General features: G+C 32.6%; 2 protein-coding genes across 2 annotated transcripts; one reads left to right on the top strand and one right to left on the bottom strand.

Moving 5' to 3' along the window:
* Window positions 1-587: 587 nt before the first annotated feature.
* Window positions 588-1,310, top strand: LOC121119598 (uncharacterized). Its single transcript, XM_040714303.2, has one exon. It carries the CDS (start codon window positions 621-623, stop codon window positions 1,236-1,238), a length of 618 nt encoding a protein of 205 aa, XP_040570237.1. The 5' UTR covers window positions 588-620; the 3' UTR covers window positions 1,239-1,310.
* On the bottom strand, window positions 1,254-19,823 carry LOC121119597 (scavenger receptor class B member 1). Its single transcript, XM_040714302.2, has 7 exons — window positions 19,477-19,823; window positions 17,725-17,816; window positions 15,422-15,579; window positions 2,369-2,720; window positions 2,035-2,303; window positions 1,714-1,957; window positions 1,254-1,639 (listed from the first exon to the last, which is right to left on the bottom strand). Exons 1-7 carry the CDS (start codon window positions 19,547-19,549, stop codon window positions 1,304-1,306), a joined length of 1,524 nt encoding a protein of 507 aa, XP_040570236.1. The 5' UTR covers window positions 19,550-19,823; the 3' UTR covers window positions 1,254-1,303.
* Between the last annotated feature and the right edge of the window lie 1,323 nt (window positions 19,824-21,146).

Raw genomic sequence — 21,146 nt, 5'->3', positions numbered from 1 at the left:
TATCAAATGTGCTTTTTTCCGAGTGACTATATAAGTAATCCAATCTTCCGACTCATATTATCCATGGCAAAATTGTAGTAAACAAAGAGAGATCTGAGTGATTTTACAGCTCGAGGAAAAAATATATTTAATTACTAATCCCATTTTTCCCAATTACATTTTGTTTAAAATGTATGCACATAATAGTCCATTTGCTATGATGTATAATTAAGGAGCTTCTCAATTTTGTAATTGATTTTGAAAAACGATGTCGTTGGAAGTCATGAAAAAAAATTCGTTGAGTATATATAAAGAGCTCATTAGATAGTTATAATACTTATTAATTATGTAAATATTTCTTTTAAAATAAAAAGATACGTTATAATTAATTAATTATATAATATATATGTATATGCATTTACTTCTTTAGAAATGATTTCAAATAATAATTGTATCAACGCTATCATTGTACATATTATTTTATCTATCACAACTGGAGTCTGCACTCTGCAAAGCTATTATTACAGGTTACGATGTAGAGTTATTTACAAGATTAACATCAAGAGTACCTATGCAAAGTTTTTCTTAGAAATGATCTATTAAAACTTAGAGCCTCAGTAGATAAATTGAACTGTTCGAGAATGGGTCGGTTAGCTTTATGGAAGTATTTGTTGCCCCTCTGTCTCTTTGTCATCGTCGTGAGAGGAGAGGACGGGATTTCGTCTTATGAAGTGGAGATGGATGATGAAGCCTCAGTAATATCTTCTACAGACAGGACTTTACCCTCGGAGAGAGGAGCTGTCTATGGCCATAGTCCCATTGCTGCAAATCCTAAAGATAGATTTATGGAACCCCTCTCTCTCTCAAATTCCAATAACGATTATCTCATAGAACCTCCTAGTCCTACTTTTCTCAATAGTCCTCCTATGGATACCACTTTCCGTGGGTCTTCTCCTTCGTTAGACCCCGTCGTGGGGCTTGATCATTTGGATTACATAGCCGAATTGTTAGAAAACTATCCAACTTGTGGTGACTCATGTGATGTGTCCAGATGGAAGGGCTGTACCTGTGCGTATCCAGCTACTTATTCGGAGGATGGTCGTGGTAACTGTAACGTTGGTTCAACAAAGCCAGATCTGAAAGTGTGGTGCTATGTGGATTCTTCCAGAGGCGATCCTCTTCAACTTTGTCCTGATGCAAAACCCTCGAAATCTATGCCTGGATACTATTGGTCTAGGATTGCTTGCATAACTGATTAAATTTTATAGTCTCAATTTTAATTTGTTCAATTTATGTTTTATTCTATATATTAAAATAACCTGTTTTATAAACTATCTGTGCTTTTATTTACGGAGGGAAATTGTGCGACACGATTATTATGTCTTCTATGAAAGAGCATGAGTAAGGAAATTATGATCAAAAGTACTCCAATGAAGATGGTTGTAGGCGCCCCGAATTTTTTAATTCCGGTCGGTAAATTCACAGCCATGTTTAAGAGGTTGAGAACCTCTTCATTTTTGATTTCGTCCAGTCCCTCGTCGACCCAAATTAGAGGAAATACACCTTTTCGTAGTTTAGAGGAGTCTCCCACACCTTCCATTGGAGTGACTGCAATATTTATTTGACTTCTGACGGCGGCGCGCAAGCCACTTCCGAGTTTCTGAAAGGTATAATATTAGTTAATTTATATCTAGCAATATTGTAAAAGTTTTTTTTCCCTTCAATGACCCTTACCGGTTGAATGTCTATGTAGAACTGATGTTTTTCGGGATCCGGATTTAGACCCTCCACTTCGTTTAATAGATTTGGATTTGCCTGATAAAAGTGGGGCCATGATATTATTATTGGAGAATTGTATTGGCAGGGGGATATATTCATTAATCCATCCTGTGCCATACATTTATTCTTTTCGTCACAAAAACATTTGTTACGAGGGTTTTTTGCCGGACCAGAGAATACATTAGAAGGTGGGATGTATCTAAGATTAAAAATAACATAAATTTGTTTATAATTAATTGATGCCATGTATTATTTAATTATGATATGTAAACATACCTATATCCAGGAATGTCATTGGTTATTATCTCTTTTTCAAATACAAGTGGAAGGGATTGACATAAATCTGGACTAAATACATAGAGGGTTTTGTTTTTCGCAAAACCTGGTGGAAATATTGTGCCATCGGTACCTCTTATATCATTACATTGATCTCCACTCCAAACATCAAGCTTATCTTTCCCTCGAAAGCTCATAATTTCCCCGAGGTTCGAAAGATTATCTACTCCAGAGTGGATTTTAAATTTTCCTGATGTGGACCCGTTTTTCTGTAAAAATAAGATCATATTTGTTAATTATAATTGTAATATAAAATGAAGTCAATTGAACTTACTCCGATGAGGATTCCAAATTTATCAAAAGGAAATCTTTCATCCCTAGGTAAAATATCGTTACCTAGCTTGATCAGAGGATTGTGATACCCCCAAAGTATTTTTTTGACTGAGAGTTTTACAAAAGGTTTTTGGTTAAATACTTGAAGAATGGATAATAGTGCTATTTTAATGAGGGATGAAGAATTTTTCAATTTTGCCATGGCAGCAATCATGGGTATGTTTGGAATTATAACTTGATCTGTATCTGAGCCAGCAGATAAATTTTCTATAAAATGATAAATCTTCTTTTGTTCAAATTCTACTTGAGTATCATTTTTGGTCCATTTAGTATTCACTTTCTCCCATGTTTCTCTGCAAGCCATTAAAAAAATATAAGCATATACATTTAATTAAGAAAAATAATTTGTTAATTAAGATAGAATGTGCAGGGTGGTGTAGATAATTTTGACATATATTTATAAAGTTAATCCCATGAATTGTTTAAAAAAGTTATTATACTCTTCTAACACCTGATCATTCTAGCATTAACAGTTTAATCATGGTAATTCGGGAGAGGATTATTTTTCTCTACAGTTAAGATAAGACAAAGCTCGGAATTGCAAAACAACTCCTTGAGTTCCAATCAAGTGTACACTTTATTTATCAAGTTTAGAAGACAGGGACTGTTCATTCGAGGCTATGAAAGCTACGACAATAACGGTATGCAAGAGTGAAGTACCTGAATCTACAGTTCGTTACATTTGCTTGCCAATTTTGTGAAGCGCTTCCAGAACATCTTGAAGGACAAACGAGGTAGTATGTATAATGATGAAAATCCTGTGTATTTTTTAGCTTGATCGTTTTTTGGAATAGGTAATCTGAACAATGAATTTTCTATTCCTAAACTGTTGCCAAAGTTATATAAACTACTGAGTGGCGAACTTACTTTTCTACGTAATTCAATTATATTCAAAACCTGATTGAACATTCGTATTTGTTCATAAAAGAAGGATTTGCTGGGGAGTTATAATTGTAAGTGATTGATGGACTCAGAGTAGAATTGATGATCGACATCGGAGTAATTCTTGCCAATGTCCTTTTTTATTTCCTTCTACCTCTCCTCCATTGTCACAGCTGATTGTAGCTGGTCTAATGAAACGTTATGAAAGCTAAGGTGTTCTCTTCACTCGACATGTACTCGATTCCATATTTGAAGACTTGTAACTCGACTAGATTACACAATCAATGACTCGATAATTGATTTGTACTAGAAAGTAATTTTAATTTTTTAAATGTATAAGTACTTTCTAAGGTATCTTTTATTCTCCGAGACTTGAACAAAACTCGATAAAAATATTCAGTAGGAGTTGAACTTATGAGCAAAAACTTGAGATTCAACTTGGACTTGCAGTATAATAACTTTTTCTCGCCTCTCCCAAACACCAAGAGAACCAAGAGGTGGAATTGTATCTACATATTTTTTTAATCTTGGATCAAATTATCTGGATCCCCCAAGTAATGGGACTTCAATAGGTTGGAATCATATGGAGATAAATAATTCAATATACATGGATGTGCAGGTAAATTGGGACATTTTTTAATGGGATATAACTGTGGAAATTTTAATTTTACAGAATTTTTTTTTGTACAAAAGTTGTTCATTTATCGATAGAGGAAAGGATTCTTCGATGTGTCCGCCGTTGGTGGCGATGACCTTGTCAAGGAGGGTCCAGAAGGAGGAGCAGGCCGAGACGACGTTTGCAGGATTTACCTTGGCCCAGTTCTACACGATCGATTTCTTGAGATCGGCCAAACTGTTGTAAGGCCTCCAACAGACTTGCCTTTCTAACTCCTCCGAACAGAAATAGTCCATAGAGTTCAAATTGGGAGAGTTAGAGGGCCAAGTCTGTAGGCACCATAAGTCGATGTTTTCCTACTTGAGCAAGTCGAGGGTCTTTTTGGCCTTGTGAGAAGGGGCTAAGCCCAGCTGGAACGTGCACTCGTTGCCCGCATCTTTGGCTTCATCTATGGGATGACTTTGTCCTCACCACCCTGCCGTACTTGTCAGCGCCGACCCATTCTTCTCCTTCTTGTCAGTTAAGAAGCAGTCGTTTTGGCTGCTGTATTCCATGTTTATAGTTTACTTCTTCTCGTCGCTGAAGAAAGTTACAGGACGACGCTTATCCTTGATGAAATTCCCTAATTTGTGGCTCCTGCTCAACCGGACTTCCTTCATCTTCGATGTCAAGATGTGCCACTTGGGAGTGTTTGTAGGAAGTGAACTTCAGGTCGGTATTTCACTATTAGCTATTATATATATTAAACGCCCCTATATTTGCTGCCTACTGTCGTGGTTGGGAAATATTAATATCGTCTTTAGCTAATCACTATTAGTAGAAAAAAATAAGTAGTAAGTTTTCTAGTTAATAACTTACTCCTTCATTATGACTAATCAATCATGCAATATTGTTGAGACTAGGTCTGTCACAGAATGTTTAAGAAAATGGCATAAGTAAGTTATTTTTTTTAAGAAGTTCTCTATGTGAGTTACATTGTATATTAAATGATATTATAATTCGGAGAGTTGTATTATTTTGCAGCTCTGTCACTTTGTTTACAAACTAATATAAGTAAACAATGCTCATACAAAAAGATGTCAATCCGGTGTGTTTTTAGGCTGGCCCGTTAATTTGTAATTTTCTTTTCCTTAGCAGTTGGCATTATTATATAATTCCTGAGTAATCAACATCCTATCCCAAATGGATTCAACAATATTCAAAATATGTTTTAACGTTCGTGTGTGTGCATAAAAGATAGAGGACCTGAGACCCTGAGGATTTGTTGCGGAGATATATTTGTAAGTCCTTGTTGGACTCAGACTAGAATTGGTGATCGTCATCGCAGTAATTTTAGCAAATGTCCTTGTGTATATCATTTTCTCCTTCCTCTCTTGCCACAGCTGATTGTAGCTGATCTTAATGAAACGTCAATAACATTATTCTTTCTCTCCTCCGAAACATTCTTCAAATTGTTAGGGTTAAATGTTCATTTTCTTATTTTTTTAACATGTCTATTCTACACTGAATTTTCATTAAAGAAAACTAGTCAGCAAATTTTTGCGATTGGATTGAGATAGTGTATTTCTGATTGATTCTACTTCGAGAAACATGAAAATAACCTTTATAAAACCATATTTTTATTTTATTTGAAAGCTAAATTTAATGACATTCAATTATTTATGATGAGATTCACCTTTCTTGAAATCCTTGGCCACACGGCGCCGGAAGCTTTAGCAGGATGGGGCCACCTCGTGCGGATCCAGCTATGGCATTGTACGGATAATGGACGTCTTCAGGGCCTCCACAGACGAATTATAATTGGTATATGCCTCATGTCGACACTCCCCCAGAGATAGAAATCGCATGGGTTCATGCCCAGACTGTTTGCAGGCCAAAAATCCAGGCTCCAAAAGTGAGGACATGTTGTGGCCAAGACCTTGTACTTTTTTAGCCTTGTGGGCCGATGCACTATCTTATTGGAAGGTGTAATTTCTTCCTTGAGCTACTCATCTATCCAGCCACCCATGGAATGACCACTTCTTCAAGCACCTTCAGGTACACTTCCTCCTTCATTTTTTTGCCATTCTTGAAGATTATTATGTCCCCCTCACTGGAGATGACACCCAGAATCATGGTTCCGACTGGCTTCTTCGTCTTCATAGTGGCGTGGACTTTAGAAAGAGCTGAACAGATCCCTCTGTCGTTTCTGCGGTTGGATGAATGTTCAACCGTGAAAATTTTATCGTCTAAAAAAATATCAAGAATCCTTCAGTTGATGATTTTGTTGCTCTGATCACCCTGATGACCTTGTTGTACTCACAAAGTAGATGTTTGACCCTAGAGAGATATCCCAGGTTGACACTGATGGCTCTCTTGATAATTATCTTGCTCACGTTCCTGGTCTTTGCAAGACCAGAAAATCACAAACGGAGTAAATCCCGCGCCAAGCAATTTCCATATATCTTCTGGTCTGCTCCATCTGTAACTGTCGACTGATTTTTGTCCAACTTTTTTTGTTTGCTAACAACATTCGTGGCTATTCGGAATTAAATGATTTTTTAAAATCCCACCTACAAAAGCCGAGATATAAGCAATTGAAATCGATTTATCTGGACACCCGCGTAGAAACCCTAAAAGATGGCATTTTCTTCATTTCAGAAGAGGATGCAAATATAAATATAATACTTTGAATCTGGAAAAATATACCTACAAACTAAATTTAATGCTTTTTTATTCTGTTTATTTCCCTCTAGACGAAAAAATAATACTAAATTATGTAGATCTTGGTATACAATATTTTCAAAAAACACTCTGTAGGCCACAATACCAGAAATTTTAAGTTATAGAGGTTATTTTAATATTTTTTGGGGTAAAATCAATCAGAAACACAACATCTCAATCAAAGGGGGAAAAAAAATAGTTTCCAATCATGGTGACTATTTTAATTGCTATAGTTGTAAAAAATATAACTTCAGACTAGCGCGAGTCTTTTTATAGTTGCAACTTCAACAGGATTTTTATTTGCCTAAGCTGCTCTCATTGTTCTTTCATACTTGAGAAGGGAATGTCTAATTATAAAATCCATGTGCTCATGAATGGGAAAAGTAACACTGAGGATCTATTGGCGAGTTACAAGTCTAAGTCTTTGTTGGTTAATATATAGTTAATTAATAAATTAAATTATACCTTGTTGAAGTTTAAATGTCAAAGAGTTCAGATTTTAATGAAACACTAGGTACATTTAGTAAGGATGAGATTTTGTTCAATTGCAACTTGTATCAGCAGATTGTACAAGTTACAATTTATAAGTCTCATAATACTTATTCAATTAGGAAATGTGTTATTTTAATTACCAACTATTAATTGATGCTACTCTTTTATTTTTATCTATTAAAACTATATATTTATTATGCTTTAGAGGGAGTACCCGGTATTGCTCTGAATTATTAAGCGTCGACAAACAGACGAACAAACTTTTATTTAATAATATAGATTTTATATATTCTTTTTTGTATGTTGCGCTGAGCTAAACTACACCCCCTCGTTGCTACATTGTTATTTTTTAGATCAAGTAGTCGTGTAGTTCTAAAATATTAACCGCTCACTCAAAAATGAGTCCTTGGGACACAAACTTTGCTTTATTAATATAAATCAGAGGTGTCCGCAGGAGGTGGGCTGGAGGGGCTGAAACTCCCCCACCCCCAAAAATTAAGGCATTTTTTGTTTTTACTATAAAATTGATTATTTTTTTTGTTTTTTTTTTCAAAAAGTTTAATTTTCTGTGAATAACTATGGATTTTTGAAATTTTTCCAAAATTTTGTGAAAAGAGGTAGATTTTTGAATTTTTCTCCCCGAAAAATTTAATACTTTGTGAACAGTTGGGAATTTTTGGATTTTTTTTTTCCACAAAAAAATGTATTTCTTGCAAATAGCTATGGAATTTTGAATTTATTTTACAAAATGTTTATTTTTATGGATAGCTGTAAATTTTGGGAAAAAAATTACAAAATTTTTTAGTTTCAAAATATAATCCTGGGGACGCCCCTGTACATTTATGAGTAATATAACTGGTGGTATTGGCACTGAATTGAGCACCACATAACATTTACTCATCAATTAATATTTTTTCATCAAAATTGGAAAAAATTACATAATTTTAGATTGAGTAGAGATAAAGAATAATAGACGAGTCTTTTTTTTCTCTTATTTGTTAAAATTTAAACTTTATTAGAAAATGAAATCATAGGCCCTTTTCTATTTTTTCAAATGACCTTTTTTTTAGTAGCAAAAAGATAGAAAATCTTCCATTTGCTTTTAGAATGACATTTTTAATACATTTATGTCAATATTTCATTTGTTGACTTTTTTCTAAAAGAACTTAAGTCAAACCAGATCTAACGTCCACTTGTTTTAAGCGTGCCATCGCACTAAGCGGGCATATCCAGTTTTCAAATTTAGTTTTTTTTTCAAAAAAGCAAATATTGTTTAAGAAGAAGCCTGCATTAAGCGGCCGATTTGTCAGTTTCCTTTATCTAACCGCTAAATACAGGTTTGATTATATTTTTAAACCCATTTAAGAAAAGGTGAATCTTTTCTCTATTTTTATGGTCTTATTTAATTTATTTTTGTCGATATAGTCAAAAATTATTTGCAACGCGAGGCTCCAATCAAAACCGGAGCCTGGGGTATGTGCCTCCCGAATCGCAGTTTTTTACCGTCCATGGAATATTTAATAGTTGAATTATTCTCATCCCAGGTAGGCAATAAATTCTTCATTTAAAACACTTCAAATCATTTTTGGATTGCAACTTGTACAATTTTCTCATACAAGTTACAACTTGTACAATTAACATATACAAGTTACAACTTGTACAAGACATAAATAACATACAAAAATTGTATCTTTTTGTTTGGATAAATATATAAATTATGTTTGTGTATTTTTTTTTTCCAAAAGGAAACATTTTGTGAATATTAGTGTTGAGACGCAGTCAGTTTCAGTTCGGTCTTAAATGATTTTGTTTAAACCGATCTGGACCAAAGATCGTACATATATTATTTTCCTTGTCTAAATTAAAAATGTCATTTTTAATTTATTTTCTAAAAAAAAAAAAAAAAAAAAATAATGACGTGGGATCGGATATAGGCCATTTTTTATTTTATTTTAGATCAAATTTTTCTATGTGACCGATCCAGACCAAGTTATGTAAAGGGCAGATTAGTTAAATCTAAAACTTCTAAACAAAATGGCGAAATGAGACTGTTAGCTTTATATAGCTATAAATATCTATGTCATAAATCCATGTTGCATCTAGCCATTATAAGCTAGCTAAAGGTGATAGCAACCTCCAGTCAGGTACACTGCAGTTCTTTAACATGCGTGACGTCATTTCAAACATAAATGCATACTTTGTTAAAGCTTTAAAATAAATTGGCGAAACGATAGCTTGAGGCATAGAGATAAAATCAAAGAAAATATATAATGAACTAGATGAGCAACGCGTCAGCTGAATGAAAGGAGCGGCAACATACATAAATAAGAAATTCTATAGATAAAAGTATACATTTTGGTTGATACTTTTTAATATTGATTAATACTTTATAATCAGTTGTTGATCTGAATGTAATGGAGTACAAAAGAAGGCTACCAATTTATCTGAACTTCCCACAATGCTCTTATAGTTATACACCGTCGTTACTTTTAATGTATGACGAAACATTTGATCAAAAAAGAAACAGAAAAAAGGCCAGAAATCATCTGGTAGTTAGCCAAATAAGTAAGTCATACCAACTGTCACTCCGCCGTCTCTTATATGTATTCAATATTTGTTCTGGAAAGTATCGTCTACTTTTGAGATTAAAAAAACAGAACAAAATGAATGACAGTTGATCTCGAAACAAAAAATTAGTCCTTCATAATATATGAGACCGAAAAAAATCGGTTTATAAATTGAAATCGATTAATAAAATCGTTCCATAAAGTGAGACCGAAAAAAATGGGTTCACGGTCTGGACCGAAAAATTGTTATAGAAAAAATCACTTTAGACCAAACAGAAAAAAAAAATTAGGAGCTGGACCGAGTCTTAACACTATATACATAGGCTTGGGAGACTTAAGTAATATATAGCAGTTGGTATGATTGACTTATTTGGCTAACTACCAGATGATTTTGGGTTTTTTTTCTGTTTCTTTTTGGATGCGAGATACATTAGAGATAACGACGGGATAGCTTTGTCTCAGTCCAACAAAAGTTGTAACAATATTGGACTGCACCCCAACACTAGTGTATACATAGTATGTAAACATTGCAATTTTTGAAATGTGCCAGCATATTTTGCCATTTTAAATTACTTATCATAAATAATCTTTCTTTTTTTTATTTGTGTGTGTTTAGTACCGAAAATGAATCTACATATTATGTAAAGTTTAGCATTGATGTAAATTGATAAGAAGAGATGTTCATCATGCAAAACGAGTTTCGTCACTCTTGCATGGTTTACTCTTTAAGTTAAGATTTATTGCATATAATTTCCATATCTATTTTTCAATAAAGTTCCAATGAATGCATTGAATTTTATATCATTTTTTAGCATGAATTGCATGATAATGGGAATAGTGAATAAATTATTATATTTTTATTTGGTTTCTTGCGTAAAATAAGTTCTAAATTATAGACCAGTGGCTCTCAATCTTTTATCATTCACTAGACTCTTCGAAATATGCTTTTAGTCACATATTCTATACACAACGACATTTTTTGTAGGTAGTAAATAATATATATTTATGTCAATCTCACCTATTCCCTACCCCCACATGGTGACCGGAAATTACGTCCTCATATCATTTAATGTTACATATAATTTAAGGTCTTCCTTTAATTGAAGTCCTTTGTAATTAATTATGAAATTATGGCATTTTGAAAGTAATTTATATGAAATAAATGTTGTTTCTTATTATAATGAATTCGAACCCTTTTTTTTTTTACCGTTGTACTTTAGCTGCGGGAAGATTCCCTTATGGCGATCTGATGGTTCACTAAGAAGTTCATGATGTGACTCCTGATATGCCAGATCTGTTGTGCTCCTTATTGGTAGGGGTCCTTCTCGAAGCTTCTTGGCGATATGATAAGACTTCGTCCTATGATATTATTTGTTTATATAGTTTCTTCCTCTCATAAGTACTACAGTGTATAAAAAAGTCGGTTCGAACTCATTATAAAATAGTCCAACATTCATGTTTGACTTTTTCTATTCTAAAATTGAATTATATGCACTTATTTTACACTAATTGAATGCAAAAAGGCATTACAAATGACTTCAAGTGGGATGAGACTCATTTTAAACTTTAAATTATATGTGGAAGATACATTTATGCGTTAATAATATGTATGAAGGCGAAACTGCCTGGGGCGTAACATCTTAGAACCTCTCCACATGCCATCATTCGAGAAACACTTGTAGAGTTGTAATGAATATGACCTACCGGTATGTGAAAATGAAGGAAACTGAAAAATCTCATGGCCACTATGATACAATCAAGAATGTATGGAGAAAGAGCAGGTTAGCTGATATGCTGTAATAACTTCGATATCTATCCTCAATTCTACTCTGAATTCAACAAAAATGACACAAATAACTATGGATGAGAAAATTGTCTCAATCTTCGTGAGTGTAAATCAAAAAGAAAAGTATATGTTTACAAATTTACTAGATGACATATCTGTACACAGAGATCTCTATATTAACTATAGTTTATTGCTCTGTAATACGCTGGAATTTTCAGAATAGGGAGAAAAACCTCATAGGAGCACAAATATCTTGCAGACTACACACAAATAATCAGTGATGTTAATCCATTGATATTTTTAGCTGGCCCGTTTTTTTGGAACTGGTAATCTGAAGAAAGAATTATCTTTTCCTTAGGAGCTGTCATAATTATTTAATTCCTGAGTAGTGAACTTCCTTTCCTAAATAGATTCAGTTATATTCAAAAGCTGATTGAACATTTGTGTGTGTCATAAAAGACGCAACGTAGCCCTGAATATTTGTTGTAAAGTTATAATTCTAAGACCTCCTTGGGCTCAGAGTAAGATTGAGGGTAGACATTTTTCGTAGAAAATCTTTGTAATAAAATAAGAATCTACCAGAGATTCGAAGGCTACAAACATCATGAAAAGAAGGAAGGGATCCACCGTATCAAACATGATATGATATCCCTTAGTTAGTGAATTTACCTCAGGAAATGGAATTGTATTGTTTCATTATAATCTAAAGACAAGAAAAAGTTGATATAATATATTTTCTAAAAAAAATTAATTGATTTGGATGCCTTGTTCGAGTCACTTTAATAGACAATTGTCCAACAATAGTCCTATAATTTTAATACGGATGTATAGCCGTTCATAGTTTTAACGCCCCTTTTGGTTCCGTCTTAAATCCCATAGAACGTTGTACTTTTATTGTGTATTGCAACCTTTACACAAAAAAGAAACAGAAACCCCCCCCCAAAATCAATCAGAAGTTGTTGAATTATTCCTAGCTATGAAAATATTATTTAACAATGAATTTTTTTTTAATATTGTTCACAGCTTAACAAGAGCTCATTCAAATATTTCAGGCAATCAAGATTCAGACCACTGATGAGGGAAAAATAAGTAGAAATAATGATAGCTGACAACAAATTATACACTGGTCCAAGTGGCCCATCAAAATCTAACCACTTTGAATTTTAAAATTCAACAAGATATAATTTATTATTTAAGAATAGAATTTCAACAAAATTAATACTATAAATAGATCTGTGTCTGATCTCTCTTAATCCTTAATGTAGCCGGCCTCAGTGGCAATGATGGTTTTTAGGCGGTGGCAGAAGGCCTGACACCCACTGCAATTGTAATCCCCTGTAATTGCGCCCCAGTAATGGCTGACAGTGGCTTTGAGGGCTTCGGTGCTTGGATGACAGACACTGAAAGACTTCCCCTCGACATGCACTGAAAAAGGTGTAGTCGAGAAGGTTGGCATCAGGGCTGTACGAGGGGACGAAAGTGTCAAAAAAGTGTTCAAAAATACTCAAAAGAGTCTTGCAACAGAGGAGATGGTTTTCTTTCATTGCTGGTGTCAAAAGGTGCTTCTTCACCCTAATAAGACGTTTGATAGCTCTCTGCATAGTCTGGTGTAAAACCCTGAGATCTCTTACACTTGGACTTGAGGGGATTGGTCTGGGCTATTTTTTTTTAACTTCTCCAGGTCCAGTTTGATCCTTTTGATAGATCCCTTCTTCCTCTCCGACGTTTCGGACTTACTGATGGTGTCCTGGAGACGCCCAACTGCTTAGTGTGCGGTAATGGAAATTCGTTGATCACGTTCATGTATCATTTTCTCGACTTGTACGTATGATAGATAGCTGAGGTTTGTTTTATTTTGTAATTAATTGATTATACTTTAATATATCGAAATATGAATTAATTTCAATCACTCAACCTTCATTAATTATTGCTCCTATAATAATGGCAACAGCTTAGGAAAAGAAAATTAACTCTTTAGTTTGGCAACTGCAAAAAACGGACAAACTACAAAATCCCCATAATTTTCTTATATTCAACGAAATATACATATTTCACGTCGTTATCTTTATTGTATCACGAAAACTTTCATACTAAAAGAAACATAAAAAAAACCCACAAACTGGGGGATCCAATTCTGAGTCAATCCTTCCCAAATATGGAATAATATATCATTCAATAATTGTTGAAAAGTGTTTACCGCTTAGCAAGAACTAATTCGAATTCAGCTAATCAACGTTCATAAGAATGATTAAGTTAAATAAAGTAGACACTCTTATAGCTGACATCAAAATACACCGTATATTCTTATGTTTGTGAAGTATCGCCGCCGAGGCCCATGTTGGGCATGAACAAACTTTGTCTTTAACTATGCAGAAACAAAAACTCTTAAAATGTTCATTAATTATATAATATGTACATTTATTCAATATGAAAGACTTGATTTATCTTCGGAGACATTGTTATCTTTAGTATATATCGCAACCTTTCTTCCGATTAGGGTTCTAAACGTTGATTGGTTAAGAGCTAATTCAAATTCAACCAATCAACGTTCAGAGCACTAATTAAGGGAAGAAAACTAGAAAGTCCACAGAAGAATCGATTTTATAATGAAAATGTTAAAAAACGAAACGAACAAGGTAACCTTGACAATTTGAAGAAATTTCTTGAGGTAATCAGCTACAATCAGCTGTGACAAGGGAGGAGGAGGAGAATGAAATGAACAAGGAAATTAGGAAGACTTACTTCGATGTCGATCCAGAATTCTACTCGTAGTCCAATTAGGACTTACAATTGACTCCACAACATTTTAATTAAATCCTCAAGGGCACTCTCCGTTTTTTATGAGCAGACACGAATATTCAATCAGGTTTTGTACATAATTGGATCTATTTAGAGAAAGAAGTTCACTACTTAGGAAATACATAATAATGACAACTCCTAAGGAAAAGAACATTTTTCATATTACCAATTCCAAAAAAATAATAAAAAATGGCCATATAAAAAATTCAAACGAAACAAACTTAATTTGCATGAATTGGGACCACTTGTCCCTTCAAACAGCATATAAACTTTATATTTGCCTGTCTCGGACGATTGAACAAGCGTTAATGTGTAAAGCCCGGTGATTTCCTCCCGCCTCATTCCTCAGTCCACAAATTGTCTCCGAGCCCCCCTCCGACATACTCCATTAGAGATAAACTCACAACTCCCTCCACATAATGAGACCTTCAATCTACTTTCATACTCACCCAAAGCGTTAATTCTGAAGTCATTTTTTATTATTAGAAGGCTGCAATAATTATGAATTGAAATATTGATTCAAATCGGTCAAAAATATGTCTTGAGTGGAACGACGTAGCTCAATGGACGACAAGTTCGGGAAAAACTATTCTCAAGAGCTAAATGGTTCACAACTTAGTCGTTCCTAGAGAAGGAAATATGCTTAATGTACATGGATTTTACACAAGATTCTTAGGTTAGATTGAGTAAATGCAATACAATAATGTTTATTATACTTAATCATTGCAACTCGATCTGACCAATTAGAGAAACATTTTTAAAAAAACCCCACTTAAGACCAACCCCGAGAAAATTGGTTTCGGACCGAGTCTCAACACTAATATACACATAATATTTGTATACACATGGAGCACTTCCCCGTGGTATAAAGGGAAGATCACAGTAAATAATAAATGCTATTAAAATTTCACTTTTTTTGTAAAATAAAAAGTATGAGTCATTCTAAATTGATCTGAATACTCATTAATGAAAGTGAAAGTGTATTGCAATTCTTTCTCCATAAGATGTTACCATTCATACAATCAATGAAAATAACTACTTACATATGTCGTCCTAATTAATTGCACGGTAATTTAACAATTAGCATAGTCTTCATACTCTGTTTTTTCCTGGCCTTTCTCCCTTTGAATAATTAATGCTATCACTTACTCATAGAAATAGGGTCCCACTTCCTGTAGTTTTGGCTTTTGTCCCTTTAAGTAATCTCCAGGATTTGTAACATTGAAGATGTAGACTTTCAGGTATGGTTTGATTGGTGGTTTTATCCAGTATTGTATCACATCGGACGTGCTTGATAGCGGAAGTTGCTTTAAAAAAAAGAAAGAAGAATTTTACCATTTTATTTTGGTATTTAATCAATCATTGTATAATTAATTAACTAATCTGCATAAAGCAATATATTTTTATTTGAAATGGTTTTAGATAATTATATATATCTTCAAGGAAATCCGTGGATCTTTTGCCCCAACTAATTCGGCCTGGACCGATACAAAATATAAATTTGGTCTTTGTCGGTCCTAAAGAAGAAAAAAAAATTTGAATTTTTTTTCCAAAATATCTCTGGAGATATTATTTTCTTGAACTCAATGTGCGTTCGATCCCAGGTGATTCCTAGAGAAAGAAATATATAATACTTTATGTATGTATATGGACTTCACACAAGATTCTTGGGTTAGATGGAGTAATTGTAATACTATAATGTTTACTTATACTTAATCAGTGCATCTCCATCTAACCAATTAAGGGAACTTTAAAAAAAAATATTTTAAATTTTGTTCTAAAAAATATAATTTTTTGTCAACAGTTATGGATTTTCGTATTTTTTTTCCAAAAAAAAATAATTTTATGTGAATAGCAGTTTACTTTTGTGATTTTTTTGAGAATAGCTATAAATTTTTGAAATTTTTTTTTCCGAAATATAGTTTAATCTAATTTTTTTTTATAGATTTTTGAATTTTTTATAAACAATTATTTTAATTTTTGTATTTTTATTTTAAAAATTCTATAAAACAGGAAATCACCCCCCAAAAAAAAAAAAAGAAATACTAATCATATAATGTTGCTTCAAAATTGTACACATTCGCACAATAACGTCATATGATGTATATATGTGCCAAAAATCATTTTTGTACAGCTCCTAAATACGTGTAGGGGAAAATCGGTCCGTAGATTGAAATCGAAAGTAATTTGTCTATATAATGAGATCGAAAAAATTGGTTTACTAATTGAAAAAGATTAAATTTGGTCTACATTCGTGTTTTGGACCTAAATATCGGTTCAAAACGAGAAATAGAATGAAAGTATGGAGAAATAACTTGTTGAATTATTTTTTTAAGCTGGTCTACATTGCGTCTTGCATTATTGACATTATTGTAATGAATGGCGGTAGAGATCAGCTGGATCTTACACCACTAATTTGTACTACTCCACTTCTAGGTAAGCTATGGACATAAAAAAATTATGCCATATGCATTTAACTTTTTTAGCCTGATACTGACTGGCGCGTAATTGTGCCATTTGGAGGGAATTTTTTTATCATCCATCCACAAATTGGTACAGATAATCGTCCATTTCAATTAATATGAATAAATTAGTTATTTTTTTAAAACTTTCTCCCAACTTATATTTACAATAAATGATGCATATTACTGCTAAAAACATATTTAAAAAAAATAATGTGGTCCTTTAATGTTCGGCATAAAAGAGTGAGAAAGGATGGACTCTAGAATGAAACTATGTCCAATACTATTCTTTTTAGATTCGGTCTTAACCCTTTAAAAGCTAAACTAAAAAAAAAAGTTCAGGCATGGACAGAGAGTGATCTTAGAGTCTATCCTTTCTTACACTTTTATGCCAGACATTATATGTCGCATATATTTTTTCAATTTTAGAAAGGGGTAACCTTGAATTTGATGTGGGACCTTTTTTTATGAAAAGTCATATTTAACCTAACATTTAAGCGTTGTGAGTTCTCCCATTTTTTTGAGAATATAAATTGTTGTAAGCTAAAAAAAAAAGTTACGTCACACTAAAAATAGAATTTAAAAAGTAATATAATCATGAAGCATGCAAATAAGCTTATAAATTTCAATTAAATGGATTGAATTAAAGTAAGAAATGTTTGAATATGATGTTTTTTGAAGAAAAAAAAACAACTATAGAAGTCAAATTAGATACATTACTGCGGGTCGTGTTACATAATTCAAAAGAAACAGGATTTAAAGTCTCTATAAAAAAAAAGCGAACCTGCACATTACTAACGTAGATGTAATTAATTTTACTTGAGCAATGGGGGGGTCAGGTTAAATAAGTGGGTTATAAAAAATGAAACAATTTGGCTTTGAAGAGTGAAATTCCCTGGAAGTCCTACTAATAATCTTTTTCAAGGTTACAGAAGATAAAGAGGGAATTGAGATACATTACATTTATAACAATTATTTTATAGTACTTACGGATTCAATAACGTAGTTTGAGAGATCCATTATAAATACGAAAATCAAGGCTCCAAAAACAATGAAGAATAGACCACAAATGATCAAGAGACCTATGAAGAAAAAACTGGATTATGTCGGGTAAATGAATACAAAAATAGCTTTGAATACATTCAGGATAAGGTGTTGAGCACTGTTCATGCATTCCGTTCATTATTGAGGAGCTGAACGCTTTTTTTTTTTTTTTTTTTTTTTTTTGTAGGATTAACCTGAAAAATCTTTGAACGGCGTTCGTTTAGCCGTTCATTGTTTCTTTTTACTGTACTCTTAAGACATCTTTTACCCAAGGACCTCAGGTAAAACGCAATGGCGAAACGACCATATGGCCGATTTATTTGGGTACACGCTAGGGGGCGCGTAGAAGGTATCATGAATTAGTACTCAATAACTAATTACGCAATGAATTCACAAGGTGAATTCTGCTGTCGGGGATTACATATGTTGTCACAAAGAAAAATTGATACGTGACTTCACCATTTCAAAATTCAGAAATTAAATCTCGCCACAAAGGATTTTTCCCCCGTAGTAGCCTACTACATTTGCACAAAAGTGCGCTTAAAAGAAAGGAATGAATGGAAATACATTTTCGAATGTGTGTCTCAACAAGTGTGTTTTCAGATATGAATGGAAAAAGCATGAGTAGATTTAAGACTCAATATATGTATAACATATGTATAATTAGTGTTGTGGTGATCTTTATTTAGGACTGAAGACGGGAGTTTCGTCCTGTTTAGTCCTGCATATCAGTCCTAACACTGTTAAAGTTGAGTCCTAAACAGCATCACTCAACTGTATTTCTTCTTTTCTAATCAGTTCTAGAACTGTCAGTCTGAAAGACCAGTCCCAAGTATCTTAGTATTGTACTATGACTGGAGAATAAATTAGGACTGACATAATACTATCTATAATAAATGTATATATGAACGTCATTAATGTGAGACATTTTTGACCTATAGGTGACCTTGAAATGAAGACTAACAACACATTGATGCATTTATTTCAAGTAGTTAAGGATAACATTATATTATATACAATGTACTTCAAAAAGTAAATACTTTAGTCGTTGTGCTTGATTATCAGTGATTGATATACATTGAATAATAAATTTCATGCGTAACAAAAGAATCGAATCAAAAAATGATATCAAACTTGAATGAAATTAATTTTATTTAGAAAAAGAAATGTTTTTCACAAACAGAGAATGCAAAATAAAGAAACTGCAGCTAACGAGGGCTACAAGGACTCCAGAGAGGCCCTGAAATGTACACGATATATATAAATAAATAGAACATAAGTTTTGGTTGACCACAAAAACAATAAACAATAAAATTCATTAAGAAAATTATAAATGCCCATTTTTTTTTCTATACAGATATTTGAGTCTGTTATAGGGGCCTTGTATGCAAATTTCTGCACCGAATGGAGATACTCTAGAATATCAATTATCGTCTAAATTCAACAATTGATTATTGAGCCTTCATTTGGCCGCATATGCCCCCTTTTCCCCAAATAAAATCTATAAATTTCTGAATATATAATTGTGACGATGCATTTTTACGAATTTTAAATGCAATTTGCAATTCTTCATAAGAATTAATCCGTATAAGCCTTCCTAATAGAAATTAGGAAGGATATAAATGATGTAGTTTGGATTCAATTTGGCTTATTTTGTTCAGAGGGATTCAAAAGAAAGTGACATTTCTACTTGCATACCTGTACAAATTGAAAACGTAGAGCACCCAAGGGCCAAGGACTTGAGAACACTTTCCTTCTTTTTAAGCTCCATTCTGAATAATGTTATATTCGTATTTATTAAAGCTTTAATCCCATTTTAAATCACCAGTTTTATAATATAATATTATTCATATCAATAACAATCGCACGTGAGGCTTAGACCAAGTGTAGAAATCAACTAACTATGTCGAAATTTATTTTTGTGTTTACGTTTGATTGAAAGTCCGCGCTCCTTTAGTGCGAGTCAGGAGGAGAAATGTATTATAATTTTTTAATATGAATGTTAAAATGTAGGCAGTAAAAGTACCATTCGCACACAAGGACTTGAATAATAAAAAAAATAATATTTTTATGCCTTTTCTATGACTTTATAAAACGACTTCATGGCTGTGAAGCAACAGATTTAATGTTTTTTTAGGATAATGTATTCAATGTTCAGTATATCATATAATGTATTAATATGATGTAGTGATGGGACAATTCCGGAAAAAATCCCGATGACAATTCCGATGCGATCCTAGTAAAAATTACCGATTCCGATTCTGTAATATTTTTAATAACAGTTAAAAAATACCATTTTTCTATCAGCTATATGATTATATACATATATATTTTTTTTTTTGGAGCGGGAGAAGGGGCCTATGTTTTAACAATTTTTTTGAAAAAACATTTCAAAAATAAAAATTTTTGTAAAAAAATTCCAATAATTAATTTCAAATATTAATTTAAAAGATAAAAATTGAATATACAATTTGATATTTAAAATTTTTCAAAATCTACATATATTTACAACCCATTGTTATTCTCAAAAATTATTTTTTATGTAGAAAAATTTAAAAAAATTTCAAACTTGTAAAAAAAAATTAGAAAAAAATTTAAAAAATCCCCAGCTGTTCTCAAAAATATAATTTTGTAGGTACAAAATTTTAAAAATTTATTTTGGAAAAAAAAAATTTTAGGAGAAAAATTACAAAAATAGATAGTTTTTAACAGAAAATTAATGTTTTTGTATTGTGGAAGGGGTGTTATTTTTTAATAACTTAGAAAAGTAATAAATAGTTCAATACTAGTCATTAGTAATAGTAATACAAATGGTAATTGCAAATTAAACATTATTTTCCCAATGGTGATCCTGATTAAAAAAAAATATTAATACTTGACTCCCGAGTCCGATTCCAATTAATCGTCCCATCACTAATATGATCCGTTGCAGGTTGTTGTTTAGAGAGGAATCAGAGATGAATGTACACAAACAGAGGTTACCGGATGTCAATTTCCTTGTTAGATCCTTAAATATATTAAATGTTTTTATTAAACAAATAACCCCAAAATGCGAACTTATATTCAGATCACCTCACTAGTATTTTGTATTTGTTGTCAACCGACGATTTATTTGCTTCTTTCTTATTGTATATCGCAGCCCTTCTTTCACAATAAAACAGAAAAGGGGGCCAAATCAGTTGATAGTCAATTCTTCCTATCGATAATAATATATATTAGGAATCATTCACAGCTTAACCAGAACTAAAGCACCATTTTTTGCATCGAATTCCAACGTCATCAATAGTTAAAAAATGTCTTGCTCAAAATTTACTTTTTTGTCCGCTAGGGGAAGGAATTTTGTTATTATTTCAAGAGTAGCTACTAAC

The sequence above is a fragment of the Lepeophtheirus salmonis genome, chromosome 6 (assembly GCF_016086655.4).
Source record: "Lepeophtheirus salmonis chromosome 6, UVic_Lsal_1.4, whole genome shotgun sequence".
NCBI classification, from domain to species: Eukaryota; Metazoa; Arthropoda; class Copepoda; order Siphonostomatoida; family Caligidae; genus Lepeophtheirus; species Lepeophtheirus salmonis.
The sequence above is the reverse complement of the archived record's forward strand: the minus strand, read 5'-3'. Positions and strand labels throughout refer to the sequence as shown.